At 53.1% G+C, this 18,016-nt stretch overlaps 1 protein-coding gene across 3 annotated transcripts in view; it reads right to left on the bottom strand.

Annotated features, from left to right (window-relative positions):
* The window catches only part of Tesmin (testis expressed metallothionein like protein), a 27,706-nt gene extending 9,690 nt beyond the window's left edge, over positions 1–18,016 (bottom strand). Inside the window, exons 1-5 of one of the 3 annotated variants that reach the window (XM_046445000.2) lie at positions 17,391–18,016; positions 14,325–14,483; positions 13,160–13,280; positions 12,323–12,399; positions 10,159–10,250 (exon numbers count right to left, since the gene is read on the bottom strand). In XM_046445000.2, coding sequence (XP_046300956.1) covers positions 10,159–10,250; positions 12,323–12,399; positions 13,160–13,280; positions 14,325–14,483; positions 17,391–17,792 — 851 coding nt within the window. In that variant the 5' untranslated portion in view covers positions 17,793–18,016. The remainder of the gene's footprint in view (positions 1–10,158; positions 10,251–12,322; positions 12,400–13,159; positions 13,281–14,324; positions 14,484–17,390) is intronic. The other 2 variants (XM_046444997.2, XM_046444998.2) reach the window with 2 other exon arrangements.

Below are 18,016 nucleotides of genomic sequence, written 5' to 3'. Positions count from 1 at the left end.
CACAAAAATGGGAATGGTCCCTTCTGGGGACAAGGGACACAGAGCCTCTCTGCGGCCAAGAGCACAGGCAGGTGTTGCAGGAAGACAGAGAGAAGGGAGGGGGGGAAGCAGAGGCAGCAGGGAACAGCTGAGCAGCAGCCTCAGGAGCCCTGGAGGGGCTGGTGGGGCTCCTGGGGTGGGCCGGGGGAGGTGACTGGGCTCAGTGGAGCTGGGCTGAACTCTGCCCTGAGCCCCCAGAGCCCTCCTGTCCCCACCCCCTCGCTCTCTGGGGTAAAGCCAGGAGGCAGGGTGCTGTGGGGCACAGGAGGAAGAAACTGACATTGGGCCGGCTTCCTTTTCCCTCTCCGCCTCAGGCCTCTAGCCCTGGAGGGCTCCGCCCAGCCCCAGGGGAAACGCCCAGGCAGGCTGACACTGAGGCTCCCAAGAAGTCACCCCAGGCAACACTGTGAGCCCCGCCAGGCCCCAGGGCTCACAGCCGCTGATGCCCCTCTCACCATGAGCAGAGGGACCCAGACATCCCTACTGTGAGGACAGACAGGCCACGGAAGCAGAGACAAGGAGGCTGGGAGGGAGGGGCCTTGAATTCATTAAACCAGCAAATGATCTTAAGAGGAATGGTATATTTTTAAAATCTAGAAAATAAAGAGCAGTCATGGAGACGCACAGCTCGACGGAAGGGTGGAAACTAGGACTGAAGAAGAAAACAGCAGTAAGGGAAAGGAGGCAGGGACAGGCCAGAAGCCCAAGGCTCATCAGACAGGATTCCAGAAACCCAGAGAGGAAGGGGAGCGGGAAGGGGTCGAGCGGGCAGGAGTGGAGAGGAAGGGAGCCTGCCAGGCCTAGGCTCTGCACGACAGACGTAGACGGGCGCAGTGTCCAGAGGTTCCCTGCACCCAGAACAGAGAGGCCTGTGCAGCTCCAGAAAGAGTGAGGCTGGCGGCCTTGCAGGAGGTTCAGACAGAGGAGGCAGGCCCAGCAGGCGTGGCCAGGCCCCCAGGAGGCTGGGGAAAGGCCCCGACTGACCACCTGCTCCCAGCCCAGCCATCTTCTAAGCATGGAGACAGACTGGGACGGTGTCAGACGCCGGAGGCCTGAGGAATGGCCACCCAGGCCCAACAAGGCCGGGACCCAGGAGGGAGACACAGGACCCAGGAGCCAGGAAGCCGAACATGGGGAGGAGCCCCGGGACCTCCTGGTGTGGCAGAAGACGTGCGGGGGGGGGGGGGGGGTACCTGTGCCCTGGTCCTGGTTTGGGGCTCTGACACTGGCTCATGCTGTGGGGCAGGCAAGCTTGCGTAGAAACAGTGCAGGTGCAGGGGAGTGGAGGGTCCTCCAGGGAGAGGCTGTTCCCCCACTTGCTCTTGATCCTATGACCTCCAGCACTCCTCTGCTACATGGACTCCCACAGTGGGGCACCAGCTACCTTCAGGGAGCTGCAGCTGGAGGAGGCAGCTGTGGCCAAGGGCGAGGAGACTCCGTGCTGAGCTTGCAGAGACCAGGTGCTGCGAAGCGCCAGCTCCATGGACGAGGCAGAGAAGTGCAGGAAGGACATGGGCCAAGTCCCAGCAGGACCCAGGGCCTCGCAGCATGGAATACTCCCTCCTGCTCACAGGTGCACCCTGGCCTGGCGCAGCCTGTGTTTGGGGGGTTTGTGTGGGAGTGCAGAGAGGAAGGAGGGGAGGAAGGAGGTGGGTCCACATCCTCCTGGGCCAGACGACAGAACCCGCCCAGCTGCAGAGCCAGGAGCAGCAGGTCCAGCCTGTTACTTAGACTTATGGGGCAGATATTAAAAGATTCAGATAAAAGAGTTGAAAGTTCTTGGAAAGCAGAAAATAAGGAGCAATGATCAGAGAACAACTGGATTTTGTCACCAGCCTTGTACATATCTGGGTTCTTCACACACGTGTGCTGTTCGGATCGCAATAACTAAACCAAGAGTGAGAACAAATATACTAAAAGGAAAAGTCAGATCCAGATGCAACACGAAGGGCAGAGACTAAGTGAGGTGAGGGGTGTGGACAGGTGGACGGCGCCTGGGGAGGAGGAAGGGGGAGATGGGGCGAGCACAGCCTGAGCTTCCAGAATGCAAAGCCACCGGCCTCAGCCTTATGGCACCTAACAAGCCCCAACGAGGACAAACAGAAGGAACCCCAGGGAGGAGGTGGTGCCCGCAGGGATGCTACCTCCCGAGGCACAGCAGGGCCACAGTGATGTCATCAACGCACCTCCACAGCTGGCCTCTGGACTCCATGCTTGTGCAAGCCATGTCACTCCTGCCTGCCACACAGCTCGCAACTTCATGCTGGGGATGTCTAAGCTTTTGTTACCAACCTGCCAATCTCCCGTGGCTCCAGACGCACAGAGGTGGCCGTCCCTATCTGTTCCCCCACTCACTCTTGATCCTATGACCTCGAGCACTCCTCTGCTACATGGACTCCCACAGTGGGGCACCAGCTACCTCCTGGCTGGGAACCTGAGCACGTGTGACCAAATCCTCCTGTGACCTCCCTGCTGGCCTGCTGGACCTGCCCCCAGCCCTGAGCAGCCTCCTCACTCGGCCTCTGCCGACACATCTCCTTAGCGAGCCTCCCTGGCTGCACTGCCCAGCCACCGTCCCTGAGGTGCTCGTGCTCACAAAGGCCTCCCCAGCTAGACACTGACTGCTGGGCGGCAGGGCTGCAGCTGTCTCGCCCCCCTGCTCTCTCCCTGTTCCTGAATCACAGGCTCTGCAAAGTGCTTGTGCGGTGACAGTGAGTGAGCAAGCACAGCCGCCTGCCTGCTGGGACCAGGCCCTGCCCACCTGTGCTCTGGGGCAGTCCCCCCACCACTCTCCCTCTCCTTCCCTCCACTTTGCCATTGGGCAGAAGCTTCAGGCAAAAAAGGGCAAAGAAAAAACAGAAATTGAAAATACAAAATGAGGTGGAGGCAGGCGCTGCTGTGGCAGTGCAAAAGGTGCCCTGTGGGGAAGACAGCATGCAGTTCCTCAAGAGGTGACAGAGGCACCTCGTGACCCTGCAACCCTCTTGGGCATGCACAGAAGAATAGCAGGTGGGGCTCAGATACACGCCACCTACACTCAGGGCAGCAGCACTCGTGGCAGTCAAAGGTAGGAGCAACCCCGTGTCCACCCACAGCAGGTGACAAATGCAGCCTACACATGCAATGGAATATTACTCAGCCTAGAAAATGAATGAGGTTCTGAAACACGCTTCACCATGGGTGACACCTTAGGAACACTAGCTAAATAAGCCAGTCACAGCGGCAAAGACTTCATGGTTCCACTTACATGAGCTCCTTCGGGCAGGCCAGTGTAGAGATGGAATGCAGAGCAGTTCCCAGGGCTGGGAGCAGAGTTTAACAGGCACAGGGCTCCTGCTTGGATGCTAAAAGACCCTGCAGTGGGTGGTGGCAGAGCTCCGCAGCACCTCGCCTGTCTTCACAGCCCCAGACGCACACTTTAAAGTGTTGGAATGCTGAATTTGATGCAGTGCAAATCTCCCCACAATTTTTAAAAGCCAGGTGCAGACTAGAATGTATGGAATCGCTGCCATTTGAGTGAAAAAGGAAATTGAATATGTAAATAGCACGACTTCAGGAAATGAAGATGGCTCAGGTGAGCCCGCACATATTAACCACCAGACAAGGAATGCCCATGGATCCAAGAAGTGTTAAACACGTGGACCACTAGACCTGCCTTTTGTTCAAATGTGGGTGTCTGTTCAGTTTATGGTGCTGGGAGTCGAACCCAGGACCTTGAGCATGTTAGGCCATCTTAGCACTTAACTATATTCCAAACCCATATTTGCTTTCTTAAAAATCCAGCGGTAGCCAGGTGGGGTGGTGCACACCTGTAATCCCAGTGGCTCAGGAGGCTGAGGCAGGATCACAGGCTCCAAGCCAGCCTCAGCAACTTTGCAAGGCTGTAAGCAACCTAGTGAGACCCTGTCTCAAAATTTTAAAAAAGGGCTGGGATGTGACTCGTGGTGGTTAAGTGCCCCTGGATTCAATCCCTGGTATGAAAAAAAAAATCCATCCATATTTACCTTGCAGAAGGCACACCTAAGCAAAAGGACTACCACACAGCAAGTGTGGGAACGACACCAGCCACAGAAGGCGTGGGTGCAGCCCTCCACAGCAGAAGGTGCTGAGGCCGGTGGCTTGGGACGTGGAATCATTGACAGCCATGGAAGGACTGTGATCACGACGTCCATGTCCTCTGCTGCAGAGGTACGACACCCCCCCCCCCAAAGTGGGATCACGAGGAGAAATAGGCAGATTCACTCTGAATACTTTTATAAGAAATAGATAAATCACACAAAATTGCATAAGCATTTCATGGGACTCTGCTAAATAAATAGATAAAATTTGTAAAAGCTCCCCCGACCAATGGCAAGGATCTGTATCCCAGAGCATTGGCTGTGGGAGGGAGGGTTCATTTATTTAAATCTGAACTTATAATATGCTCGGCCTGAAAAAAAAAATTTAGCCCCAAATTTTAAGCCGTCCAAGTTGGAAGAGCCACCAAGCTCCAGGCAGAAGCACACACATTTTCTCTGAAGGAGTGTATCCTCAGGCCAAGCCACAGACACCACACGCAGAGTCCTAACCATGAACTGCACATCCAAAGTCCCACAGCACTTGAGGTAGGAAGCCTAAGGGTGAAACTCAAGACAGGAACCCAGCACCAGGGACTTTGAAAACCAGAAGCACAAGCTGTAGAGCATGAATTACTCGATCTTTTAAATATAAAAGAAGGAACTGAAAGCATGAATAAGCAACAGGAGATACAAAAAGCATCATCAGCCTCCACCCTCCCTCCCACCAAGTGCTGGTGGCAAAGAGCAGTCTGGCTAATAGAGGGACACAGCCCTTGAAGAAGTGGCACCAGGAACTGCCCCCACCTTCCATAGCAGCCAGCTGAGGGCAACAGAAACTAGAGTAGGAAGGATTCCGCCCAATCCCACCCAGTACCTCAGCAAAAATGGAGCTAGATTGGAGGGGATGAGGACAGAGTCTGGACTTGTTTAAAGTGGACATGTGAGCCAATTAAAATTGTCGTGAAGAATAATCTACACCCATGGTATAAAACCAACTCCTACTTTTGGAGTGCTCGGAAGAGAGGAAGAGACTCCCCTAACACCAGGGCAGAGGGCCTAATCTCTTACTGAAATTATTGTCCAGAGGTTTAGAAGTTAACACGTCACTTCCTATCTCAAGAAATCCTGTTATAAAAGTGGGGTTTACATTTGGTGCCTTAATAAGCTAATTATGAAGAAAATAAATGTTTAAAATATATAAAAATTGAGAAAAGCCCCAATTGCAACCCCCTAGGCTGTTGACCTGCCCAGTCCCCAAACCCCACCAGCAGCTAAGGAGCGTGGCTGCCGCCCTGGACATCCTGGACGCCCAGACCACTGCCTCTTGCCCTGCCGGCCCTCCTCAGCACAGCGGCAGCTAGAGCAGCCTGGCCCTGGTGTTTGAGAGGCCCGGGGCGTGCACCCAGTCAACCCAGATACCAGCACTACTGTGTACAGAAATCAGTTAGTTTGTGAACAGTTTCGGAAACGTCTGGATTTCACCCACGCGTGCCCTCACTTCATGTCCCTCAGTGCAGCTCTCAGGGTCCTCAGGAGCTCTGCAAAGGAAACACCAGGGGGTCTGTGGTTAGGCTGCAGACACGGGCCAGGACCCACTCCCCTCCACGGTGGGACCAGGCCGGCAGGCACACCAGACAAACCAAACCCGCAGGGAGAGGGGGCTCAGCTCAGGGATCTGCCAGGTATGGCCAGGCCACTTCCTCTTCAGCCTCCTGTCTCCTGCAGCCCCAGTGTGGCTTGACAGTCTGCCCTACCACCCCTGGAGGAGCCTCCTGGGAGTTGGTACCCCTGGGGGAGATTTTTCTGAAAAAGATTTCAATATAGAGAAAACCAATTCATCAGACTTTTGGGAAATAGGATGTGGACATGTCACAGTTAATGCTCAACCAAGATGACTGACATGTCCAGCCCCTGCCAGAGGGGCCAGCGCTGTGAACCAAAGTCCAAGAAACCACACCCTCAAAGGGTGGGCAGGGCCATTCTGAGGTCAGCACCAAAAGATCCACACCAGGCTGCTGCCTGGAGCCCAGGCGGGCGTTGAGGATCAAGTGCAGCACGGCACGGCTGGCCACGCTGCTCGCCTGCACTGTGCTCGCTCGCTGCCTTCTAAACACCCTTATTTCATATTTAATAAGGAAGGATTTGTGATTACTTACAATTTCAGACACTGGGATTTGGTACAGTTACATGGCTTTTTAGACTTTGTGTCCCATGAACTAAGAGTTACTCTACAAAGATTAAAAAAGAAAATGTTTTCAGAAAATGTTACTCTGTGGAAAGAGAATTAGCTAAGCAGTTGGTGCTTTGAACAAACACTGAGACTCTCAACCAGACATTTCTAGGCATTATCTATTGGTGTCTGATCATGAAATGGGAATGGCAGGTATATCTACATGGTGACACTGCTCGCTAGCTCGCCAGGCCCACTGGAGCTTGCCCAGGGATCCGGTGGGGTCAGGGAGCAGGTGCCTGCTTCTCTCCACACTGGCCAAGGACGACACCTCCTAAGCCCTCTCCCTGACCTGTGTGAACCTCTATTCTGCGTGCCCTCCCCGCAAGCAGTCTCCCCGGTAGCCTGACACTAACAGGACGCATGATGAGGAATCGTGGGTAAGCCACGGCTGAGCTTCACGCCAGGACGGGCACTGTGGCATTACCAGCAGCCGCAAGCACGTTTCCAGTCACTAGATCTCCGGGGACCTCCCTGACCACAGGCGGGGATCAGCCTGGAAATCGCTGATCCCTGAGGGGGGACGAGCTCCCCTCTGGTGCATCTCTACTGCTGCTGGGCTGGGGGCAGGCCCTGCTCGCACGGGCACTCCCTGTGGGGACTGGAGATACCAGACATGCCGAGGTCCAAAAGGCCATGGTGAAAAGGAGGGTCCTCCTGACATGGGTGTGTGCCCTGTGCACTGGGCACCGTGCCCCTTAAGGTCATGTGGAGGGTTTATCCCTGCAGGCACAACACCTCCTGGCCCAAGGCCCCTACAGGAGCTACAGCAGCACCAGCGGAGCAGGGTCCTGGGCTCTGTGGTTACGACCTGGCAAAGCCCTGCGCCCTGCCTCTGCACTCTGGGCCCTACCCTCAACCCCCTGGAGAGCTGCCTTTGCCTCCAGTTCTGGCCCAGTCTCCCCCAGCTCTCATCTAGTCTGTCTCACCACGCACCAGCCAGGTCCCCTCTGGAGCGCGCTTCCATTGTTAGACCGTGTCACTGAACGCTGTACTGTTTGGTGTTCAGCTAGTGTGATCCCTTGGTGATCCTCATGGTGCTGGAAGTGGCAGGGCTAGCTATTCTGCCCCCTGGCCAGTGCACCTGTGGGGCAGACCCGGGCCTGCTCAGAGCAGGGACTCTGACACCAGCTTCAGTGCTCCTGCCCTGGGCCCTGTCTGACCTGCCCTGAGCTGGGTGCGGGGGGCCTGGCACTTCCTGTTCAGAGGAACCAAGCTATTTAGGGTGGAGACATTCCAGAATGAGAAGAGTCCTACAGTGTCAGGAGGAGGCCACCATGTGGTCAGCATGGTGATGAGTGCTTTATCCCTTCCACTTGCTGAGGAATCCACCAAATAACTGGGGACATGAGACACACGCAACTGCACATTTAGAGAATGCAGGATGGCATCTAATCTGCTGTCGTTTCATACTGATTATAAATGACACAAAAATTCAGGCAGGCTGGTTAACACAGATGGAAGAAGTTAAACTGGCTCTTTTAAGGAAGGAGTGGGACTTGGCATCAGCTTTTAAGGCTGTGATCTTCTTTATTGTTGGTCAAAAGAATGCCTCCCCTAAAGCCACAGGGGACCGGAAGGGACCGGCCAGCTGTCATGGAAACCAGATGGCTCTGACAATATTTGACCACCTTCTTAGTGCCAACCTAAAAATTAGAGAGTCAGAAGGAGATCTGGGCAGCTCTTCCTCAAAACAATTATAAATGGACTATACTGCAAGGAGATTACCCTCCGCTTTAAGAAAGAGTTCCCAGAGATGCAGGCTCCCGGATATTCTTTATGATGATGCTCAGTGTGTTCCCAAAACCCACAGCATGAGCACGTGTCAGGACCCACCTTCATCGCCTGACTGGCAATTGGGTCACTAATGCTACATAGAGTGACAGGAGATGGATTTTATTAGTGAGTTAGCAGTCACCTCCCAATTCTAAGGAGAAGCAGGTGGCCCAAGCCAACCTGCTTCCACATCATCTCCAAGTTAGAGCGGCTGGAGCCAGGGGGGATGACAGTGTCTTTTCTGAAATCTGCAGACCCAGCGTGCCCTGGTCGTCTTGTGGAAGTTGGAAGAGGCATCCAGAGAAGCGTCGAGAGGGAGAGGGAGAGGGTCGCGGCTGGGGACTCACACGGAATGAAGCGCCAGCTGCAGCCCTCCGACTGCCGCAAATGAACCTTGGCAGAGATCCCAGCACACAATGAGCTTGCGCATGCTGAGACAAAGCCATCAGCTGATTCAGGGGAATGACAGCAAGTCAAGTAATTATTTGCAGGAAAACAAACAAACACAAAGTTCATGTTTCTGACACATCCTTTAAACAGGAAAGTTTCTGTGGCCTGCACGATTACCTCGAAAGGAAGAGAAGTGTGTGACTGGTTGAGAAAACCTAATATGGAGGAGGAGAGGAGGATGAGGATGAGGAGGAGGGCGAGGAGGAGGAGGACCAGGAGGAGGAGAAACAGAGAGAGCTGTCCCCCCATGGGGACGCACAGGCTGCCCGGCAGCCAGCCTCACATGGCCCGCAGTTGTGAGCATGCGCAGCTTAGAAGCATCAGATTTCCTGGATGTTCCAGAGGCACCAAAGTGCACAGTGGCGCAACACAGCTCATCGGACGTCCCCAGGTCTCAACGAGCTACAGTGAGCCCCTGTAGCCTGTGACCTCCAGACCATCCTGGGCAAGCCAGGTGCAATGCTGGCAGCGGAACCAGGAAGCTGCTTGGGTCATCTTTGCTTCCTCAAAAACCATTAACAGCCACCGTGACAGGACAGCTGCCATAACACCCAGCACATCTCATGGGTCCCCAGCACCCAGAGAGGGAGGCGTGGAGACAGGCTCCCCAGTCTCCCCTTCCCTCAGTGAAAGTCCTCGCCGGCTCCGCACAGCAGTGCAACCAGCTCCAGAGGCAGCTGCTTAAGGTGAAGCAGCAGGTCCCTGGGCTGCCGTCCACAGCAGAGGCACACATGTGGACCAAGTCCACTGTCTCCAGAGCCCCTCCAAATGGTCCACTCAACAGCCTGGTGCTCCAGCCCCAAACAACTGGCCTCAGGCTTTCCAAGGCCAGGACTGCTCGCTGCCTGAGGGAGGGACTTGTGGGAGCCCAGAAGGCACTAGAGGCCAGGTCTGCCTTTCACAGTGTCTGACCCGCTGTCAGGCCCACATGAACGGCTGCCCTGACTGTGGTCAATGGCTCTTGGAGGCAGGAGCAGACTGACCTCCACATCAATACAGGACGCAGAGAGCAGCAACGGTGGCTCAGAGCACAGGCTTAGCCCACAGTTAGTATGTGAATGTGAACTTGACCACATGTTTCAACCAGCTTGCTGAGTTCAACTGGTTACAATTACAAACACAGCTTTAAAATGGTGAGACAAGGTCCTGGCTAAGTGCAGACCACGTCCACCTGGAGATCCTGAAGGCAAGCCCACAGAGCGGCACCCACTTCCCACCAGGTGGCCAGCAGAGCCACTGTCCATGTCAAGAGGCTGCCGAGGCATTACTTGCATTGATGACAGCAAAAAAGAAACAGATCAACACGACCAGAATCTATGTGAAAAATAGACTTGGCCAGAAATGGCCACAAGCCCTGAAATAGCCACACAGGACAGCGGACAGCACAATGGAGAGAGGGCGGTTGCCGATCCGCCTTTCCAGCAACTCCAAAGCACAGGTTGCAGCAAGCTCGCCAGCAGTGCTGCCCGATGCAGCTGACTTCCAGGGGCCATGAAGGGTGCAGGCAAAGCTAGTCCTATGGCACAGAAGGACGTCCCAGATGCACACGAAGCCTCTTAGACTCTAACATTAAAGGAAGTACCAACTTATTGCTTTAATCCTTACCCAGCCAAAGCGATTTTTGGTGGTCCTGGAAGAGCTGATCCTGTGGGGAAAGCAGGCCCGGTAACTGCCGAGGGGCGGGCCCCGCTGTCCAGCTGCACAAAGTCAAAGGCAAAAGTTCTTGGAATCAGCAGGTGTGTTCACAGCACCCCCCAGCACACGCACACCTGCAGGCTTCTCTCACCCTGGGTCTCTGCCCACTCCTTCCCAGCCCCTGCCACGCCTTGTTTCCTGACAAATCCAGTAATAGGCTGAGGCCATCTTGCAGTCCTGCCCGGACACAGGCCCCGTGCGCATGAAAGCCCTAACCCGGGGATGCAGAGAGGAAGAAGGCAGAGAGGGTAGGGGCCGCAGGGGACAGCATACAGCTATCAGTTGGCTGCCAGGGATATTTCTTTTTTATGAAATATCAGTTGTGAAGTAAAGTCCATTACATAATCCATTAACTGAGAGTGTTCTTATTATTTTTATGTTTTAATATATACATAAGAGATTTTGATATTTGACGTCTCATTGGCAACCACTAATTTTTGTCTGTTTAAAAAAATATTTAAAGGCCAGGTGCAGTAGCCACACCTGTAACAGTAACTCAGGAGGGAGGCTAATGCAGGAGGATGGCAAGTTCAAGGCCAACCTTAGCAACTTATCAAAGTTCTCAGCGACTTAGCAAAACCCTGTCTCAAAATAAAACTGAAAAGGGCTGGGGATGTGGCTCAGTGATCAAGTACCCTGTGGTTCAGTCCCCAGCACCAAAACGCAAAAATTTTATAGTCGGTTCTAACAATCTCAGAAGCAGCACGGCAGGCTCTGGGTTGTGTTCTTCCTCCCATCCCTCACCAGGCGAGGGGCGACAGCAAACCACCCCTGACCCCCTGCCCTCTCATCAGAAACTTGAAGAAATGAAAAGTTCTAGATGAAAGTAGGGTTCTAGATGATTTGAACATCATTGTTTACATCCCCTGCCTGTCCCTCCATCTTCCAAAAATGAGCTTCCTTCAAGAAGTGCAGCAATGGAAAAGCACACGTCTTATTCACCCCTTTGCCTTTTCTCTTCTGCCCCCTTCAGCTGTGTGACATCGAAGCCTGTCAGACCCAGAAGATGTAGGGAGACCACCCTCCTACTGGGCTGTGTGCACCCTCCCCAGGGTCTCGATTGGGAGGGTCGAATCCCAGGTGGGGTGGGACCTGTGGCGTACTTCCCATCCTGCACCACGCTCTGAGCAGTGAGAGTCGAAGGAACGGACAACTGGAGTCTGGCAAGGAAGAGAGGGATTCTAGGACACAGCAAAAATCCCGCTGAAATAATTGTCCCTGAGATAAGAGGTCAGGGGGAGCCAAGGTGGGGACAGTAATAAACATGGTCAGGGAAATACAGGAAGGAGGGGGGAGCTGTGGCGCGAGATCTTGGGGTGGAAGAATGTGCAGGCTGCCTTCCCGACTGCAGGGAGCTGTGGCTGCAGTGGTGGTGGGGGCTCCCTCAGTGCTCACCAGCCAGGCAGGCACTTCCTGTGTCCGGCACTGCCCAGAACCCTCTTTCTCGCTGCCTCAGGTCATGCACCCGCTGCCGGCCATCCCAGCCTTCTTCCTCCTGCCCAGCGTCTCCACTGGGTGTCTGAGATATCCCAAATTCCCTGTAAGATGGGCTTCTTGGCTCACCCTGAAACACCTGTGCTAAACTTTGTCTCGGCTGATGGAAACTCCACACATGCTTCCATTGGTTCAGGCTGAAAATTGGCAAATGGGGTACAGTGCTGGCCTTGAGGTGGCAGGACAGGGGCGCAGGGATTCCGGAGATGGCAAGGAGCTGGGTCCAAGCTTCCTCCTCCCTCCCAGAGCCTGACTGATTAAGGGATCCAAAGCCTACTAAAGGTTTCACTGCTGCTTTCTTGGGCACTGGGGAGCGAACCCAGGGGCGCTTAGCCACTAAGCCACATCCCCAGCCCTTTTTATTTTTTGTTCTGAGACAGGGTCTCACAAAGTTGCTGAGGCATTGTTCACACTGTTCAGCCTGGGCCAGTGCTGCACCACTGAACCACATTCCTAGCCCTTGCTGTTGATTTTTAACTGGATGTTAAATTACAGTTCCTGAGTAACTTCAACCACGACAACTGAAATTTCAAGAGACATTAATGCCCAACTGTACTTTTGTATTAAAACAACGACTCACTTGTTGTGCAATGAGATTTAATTTTGCTGGTACTGGCAAAAATCTTCCTACTAAAGTAGTCATTGGCTTTGGGACATCTGTAAGGAAGAAAGTTAAAGTTAACAATGCACACAGTTGTTCCTCTTCCGCTTATGTGCGGGAGGAAGGGCAAAATGTAATATGGCTTGATCATGCATGAAGTTATTGAAACTTAGTTTGATCCTGTTTGTATGTTTTTAATTCTATGAAAATTTTCAGGTCAATCTTTGTTGTGATTGTTTTGTTTTCACCTATTATACCCTTTCGTTTATTTTTCCATCATAAAGTTGCAGGAGCAGAGCCTCAAGGGTGGTCCACTGTGCTAAGGAAATGGTGCTACAGCCCAGGTTCCCAAACTTTGTGCCAAGGTGTCTGGGTGTGGCAGCAAGTTGGCCGGGGCACTAGGGAGATGATACGTTTAAAGAAAGCCCAGTGACATCTGTCCAGCACCACATCAACTATGCTCAATGTGTGTCTCTTCTTCTCTTCAAATGGTTACTAAGTTGCTAGAAATACTTATTAAGCTATTTGGACCAAATTCTTTACACTGGAACTGAAAGGTATTTCTTTGGCCTAAAGATGCTAAAAAAGATCTTCCTGACGGTGAGGGTGCAGCAGAGCTCTGTGTCCTGAGCCTGGGTGGAGAAGCCCACGTCCTCCCTGCCACAGCCCTGCAGGCTGAGCACACTTCCTTTCCTAGGCCTCCCCATCCTTGGTGGTGACTCGAGAGGGAGAGCAGCTTGCCAAGCCGCCTGCTCGGCCCCTCCCTGCCCTTTCACTCTCGTTCCAGCAGATAGATTTTCACTCATCACTTTGTACCTGACTGTAGATAATTATTCTGGTCTTGATGCTGGGGAACCAAGTGAAGGGCCTTGAGCTCTCTTGTGCCAGAATGCTCTATGCACAGCATCTGTGCCCCCCCTTTCAACTGACATATCACCTAAAATGAAAAAGAGCGGTCAGCTTCCATTCCTCCAGGAATCTAAACCTAAAAGAACTTAAATCAGAAAAGAGCTTTAATCCAGGGTTGAAGTTTTAGGGGAAGATGGGAAGCTACACATCTGTTCTGTTTCTTCCTGTTCAATAGCTGCTCCTTAAAAAGCCCCCCAGAGACTTCTCTGCAGTGCTTACCAAGTGCTAACAGAGGGTCCGCCCTGTGTCCTCCAGTTTCTGACAATAGAGACTTGTTTAAGGAAAGAGGCCTCACACAGAGCCCCCCTTCCCTGTCCTTAACTGCACATAGCCCACATTAACATAGACTGCTCGTGGAATCTGTTCCACTGGACTTGGCTATCCTCGTCATGTCCTCTCTGTTCTCTGTGGCCATGCCCAGGCACATCTGTACAGTAAACATAGTTCTATAAGCAGTTATTTCCTGCCACATGCACATATTATTACTTAACAAGTGGTTAGTTTTTTAAAAGCTCCTCTTATTTACTACAAGGACAGTTTTGAATTTTCTAAGAACTAGAAAATCTTAAAAAGCCACATGGATCTTCCTGGGCCTGATTAGCACTGCCAGATCCCCATTTGGATTCTGACACTGATGAATCCTCAGAGAGCTAGGTCGGCCCATTAATCTCAGGATCGACAGTGCTCCATGAGCACCCACTGTGGTCCAGGCCAGGTGGCGCAGACACAGGCACAGCTTCCTGTTACAGGAGAAGGGGGCCCAGCCCCACTAGGATGCCAAACCACAGGGCACCCAGCCCAGTGCCTGACCCCTGGCTCTGCGTGGGCTGACATGACTTCTGGTCACTCTCCTCAACAAACACAGCAAGGTCCCAATCCTTGTTTGCCTTGCTAAGATGGAGTAGAAATGAGGATCCTAGAGGTTAGGAGGTGAAAGGTGAATGCTCCCGTGGACATTGCCCCTTGGCAGATGAGACAACCAAAAGAGCTGGTTCAACAGACAAGTGGAGTCAGAGACAGCGGGCGGCATTTACCAGGAGCCGGCCATACGCGCCTTTGTTGGCATATTTACCATCGGGCCGGAGTCCTTCTTGCGAGAGCAGCCAGGGGTATCCTCTGCTTCTTGGGATGACAGGAAGGTGCAAAAGGACTCCTGAGCAAGAGGACTCTGGAAGGCTGCTTCCTCGGGGTTGTCACTTGCGACACTGCCACCCCCTTCCTTGATCTCAACCTAGAAAAGCAATTGTTATCTCAGAGAAGACATCGTGCACAGTACAGAAGACCTAGATTTGAGCTCTGCGTTTAAGTCACGCGTTAAATGGCCTCCTTACCACAGTGGCTCCTTCCTCCCTGGGACTTCTAAAACCATTCACCCCCTACCCCCATGGGCAACAAGAAGGGGAGACGGTCATCTTCCAGCCTCACCTGGGACTGAGGACCCAGAGGAACAAAACCGTCTGTCTGTGCTGTGCAGGTGGCGATGGGAAATGAGGGGGTGCTTCTGCTATTTCCAGAGTCCAGTCTAAATAACCAAAGGGCCCCACTGGGTCTGGTGCCTCTCAACAGCCCCTACTCCACTGGAGTTGGGAGCCCTGTGGACCGAGTGTCACCTGAAATGCTGACCCTCATCAGGTATCCTTTCAGCATGCACCTTAGATCCTATTAAACCATCTAGTCAAATTGTTTTGCTTTTTCCTCAAGAAGCCCAAAGTACTTGTGATGTTTTAGTATTAGTATAATGTGATTTATCACTGGTAATGTATTTAAAGTAATATCTTAAATTTAAAAGTAGCCCTTTCCTGCTGTAGTAGTAAGACAATAATAAGAAACAGTGAGCACTGGAAACCAGCCCCAGCTTTGGATTCTATTCTATTCCCCATCCCCCACCTTTTTCTTTTTTTGGCCCTGGGGATTGAACCCGGGGTGCTCTATCACTGAGCTGTGTCTCCAGCCTCTTTATTTTTTGAGACAGAGTCTCACTAATTTGCTGAGGCTGGCCTCAAACTTGCAATCTCCTGCCTTAGCCTCTTGAACAGCTGGAATTATAGGCCAGAGACACCAAGCTGGTCACCAGCTCTGTTTCAAGCCATCCTTGTCAACTCAATGACACATCAGCCAAATTACTAGAAACAGGGAGAAATAAAGTGGCACTACTTAAAAAGCAAATGAATTTTTAAAAAGTTTAAATGTCCCAATGGTTAAAAAAATTACAATTGTTTCAAAATTGGGAAGATTTTAAGTTTGTGAAGAGAACAAGGAGGGTGGGGAGACAGGGCACATTTTGCATGGCTCTCACCTACCTCTCCACCCTGCCTGCCCAGGCTGCTTATCAGAGCATAGTGACCTCCTCAAACACCAGGGGTCAGGGGCAGATCATAAAGTCCCCCAGACAGGTGGTGATTCTAGGGTAATATTTAAAGACCTCACATGAAATCACCAATAGGAAACTGTCTCAAAATGTTGAGTGCTGACTCAAGCTTGGTCTAACCTAGTAAAAGCAGAGGTCCAAACAACAAGTACCACGTATTAGCAAATACTTAGCCCAGTAGACTAGCATCTAGGTGTAAATCTTAACAGATATAGGAAAGTTTAGCTACATTTCAAGTTATAGCCTTAGTTAGACTCTCAAGTTTTATAGACATACAGAAAAATATTAAAATTTTCTTCTGCTTGCTGTGTTGGGGAACTTGCCATGCACATCTGACCCCCCACATTTAGATTTACCTCTATTTATGTAGTAAATAGTTAATCTCCTCAGCCCTGTGCAACTAATATCTTAACATACTACAGCAAAATTATTCATACTACAGCAAAATTCCACTTTCACAGAATCTAAATGAAGGTCAATATGTGGGAGTGGATCTCCAGAAAAAAGAAAATAGTAATTCACTCTGCATATTTACTGGAAAACAATTCCATTCACTTTAAATGATAAATATATCCCTGTTCTTTTTCATTTTATTAATGAATCAGGAAATTGTCCATAAAAAATAAAAAATGAAAGTTTCTCCTTTGTCAAACCAACAATCTGTTAAACTTGGATGACGTTAGAAGACTGTGTCACCATCTTTAACATCAGCTAATTCTCTGCCCTGCCCTGACTCCACTTGAAGAGGGAGGGAGCCCATCTGGGAGCAGCAGGCAGAGGTGCTGAGACCCCCGGCTCTGCTTGGTGGCAAAATGGGTTTCTGACCTCTGGAGCCAACTGCAAACAGTGCTGAGGGAGGCCTTGGCCCTGGGGCTGGGGCTCCAGGGTTCCTCTGAGGACAAACTGAGCACTGTAGAAGCCCCAGCCTCTGCCCCACATCTTCTGGAACACTAAGGAGCAGTCAGTATGACAAAAGAGAACCCGAAAAGCAGAAATTGAAGCTCCACTGTGTGGCTTATGACAGGCTCAGTCATCTCAGCAGAAAAGCCCACTCTAGAGCTAACTGACATGTGTGAACATGTGAGGTATCCAGTATTCCAAGCCGGGTCCTTTCTGGGGACCAAGGTGAATTTGTTTCCTTTGAAATCTGACTCATTTAGTTTCAGCAAGAAGAAAGCAGAAAATTACCAGTGGCTCTTCTTTGCTAAAGAGACCCATGCGTTGAGAATCAGCAAGATTTAGACTCTGATCTCTATCACATATGCTTAAGAACCATTCCTCCTTCTCAGAGGGAACCTTGATTCTAAGCTCAGCAAATGGATACCAACTCTGATTCCTTGGTGTGATTGACAAGTCTGCTGCATTCAAAGAAAAGACCCTAAGGTGGGACTGGGTTGGGGCTCGGTGCTAGAGTGCCGGCCCAGCCCGTGCGATCCCCAGAACCGCAGGATAAAACCCAACGGACACAAGATGCAGACACCTGAGCGCCCGTTACTCTACCCTAAGTCAGGCTCCCTCCCTAAAGAAGCGGCAACAGCAGCGGCCAAGTTAAGCCTTCTCTTGCTCTTCCCTCTCCTGAGACGTCTGCACCTCCGGGGCCGCTTTGACCCAGGGCACAGTCATCTGCAGGAAGAAGGGCAGACGCGCCCTGTCGGGATCAGTGACTCCCGGGGATGCTACGGGCCAGGGGGACTCTTGCTGTGGACCCGCGCCCCGGGGGTGCGTCTGGACTCGGGTGACTCGCGGGCCCCGCCCCCAGGCGGCTCTTACTGGAATCACCCGCACTCCGGCCCCCAGCGGCACCAGCGCCGGGCCGCGCGGCGCGGGCAGCAGCGAGGACAGGACGTGCACGCTGTAGGCGGGCGGCGCGGCGTCCTCCGGGGCGCGCAGCTCGGGGAGCCCGGGGAAGTCCCCGAGCAGCGCGGCCTGCACCTCGCCCGGGCAGTGGGCGCCGGGCGGCGGGCTGAGCGCGCGCAGCAGCGGCTCGGCGGGGTCCGCGGCGCCCAGGTAGGCGTCGCCCAGCACGGGCAGCTCGTCCTGCTCGAGCTTCACCCCGACGGCGGGGCTCAGGGCCAGGCCCTCCGGGACCAAGGGCCGCTCCGGGCAGAAAAGGTCGGTCACCATCTCATCGTCGGGGCCGGACATCGCGCCCAGCAGAGGGGCCTCTTCCATGGCGACAGAGGGACGCGGGGTCGGGCATCGCCCGGTGCCCTGCTCGGGCCGCGCACCTGCAACGAGCGGCCAGGTGAGGCGCGCCGGCCACGCCCTCCGGGGACGCCGCAGCCCGACAAGGACGGGGGCTCGGGCCCGAGGGGCGCCTGGTCGGGCCGCCGGGGGGGACACACCTGGGCCGCCCGGCTGCCGCGGAGCGACGCGGTGGCCTGTGCGAGCCGAGC

This window comes from Marmota monax, unplaced genomic scaffold (genome assembly GCF_021218885.2).
Source record: "Marmota monax isolate L192 unplaced genomic scaffold, Marmota_monax_Labrador192_F-V1.1 WCK01_AAM20220418_F8-fsc00038, whole genome shotgun sequence".
NCBI lineage: Eukaryota > Metazoa > Chordata > Mammalia > Rodentia > Sciuridae > Marmota > Marmota monax.
Note: the sequence above shows the minus strand (reverse complement) of the source record. Positions and strands in the feature narration are given on the sequence as shown.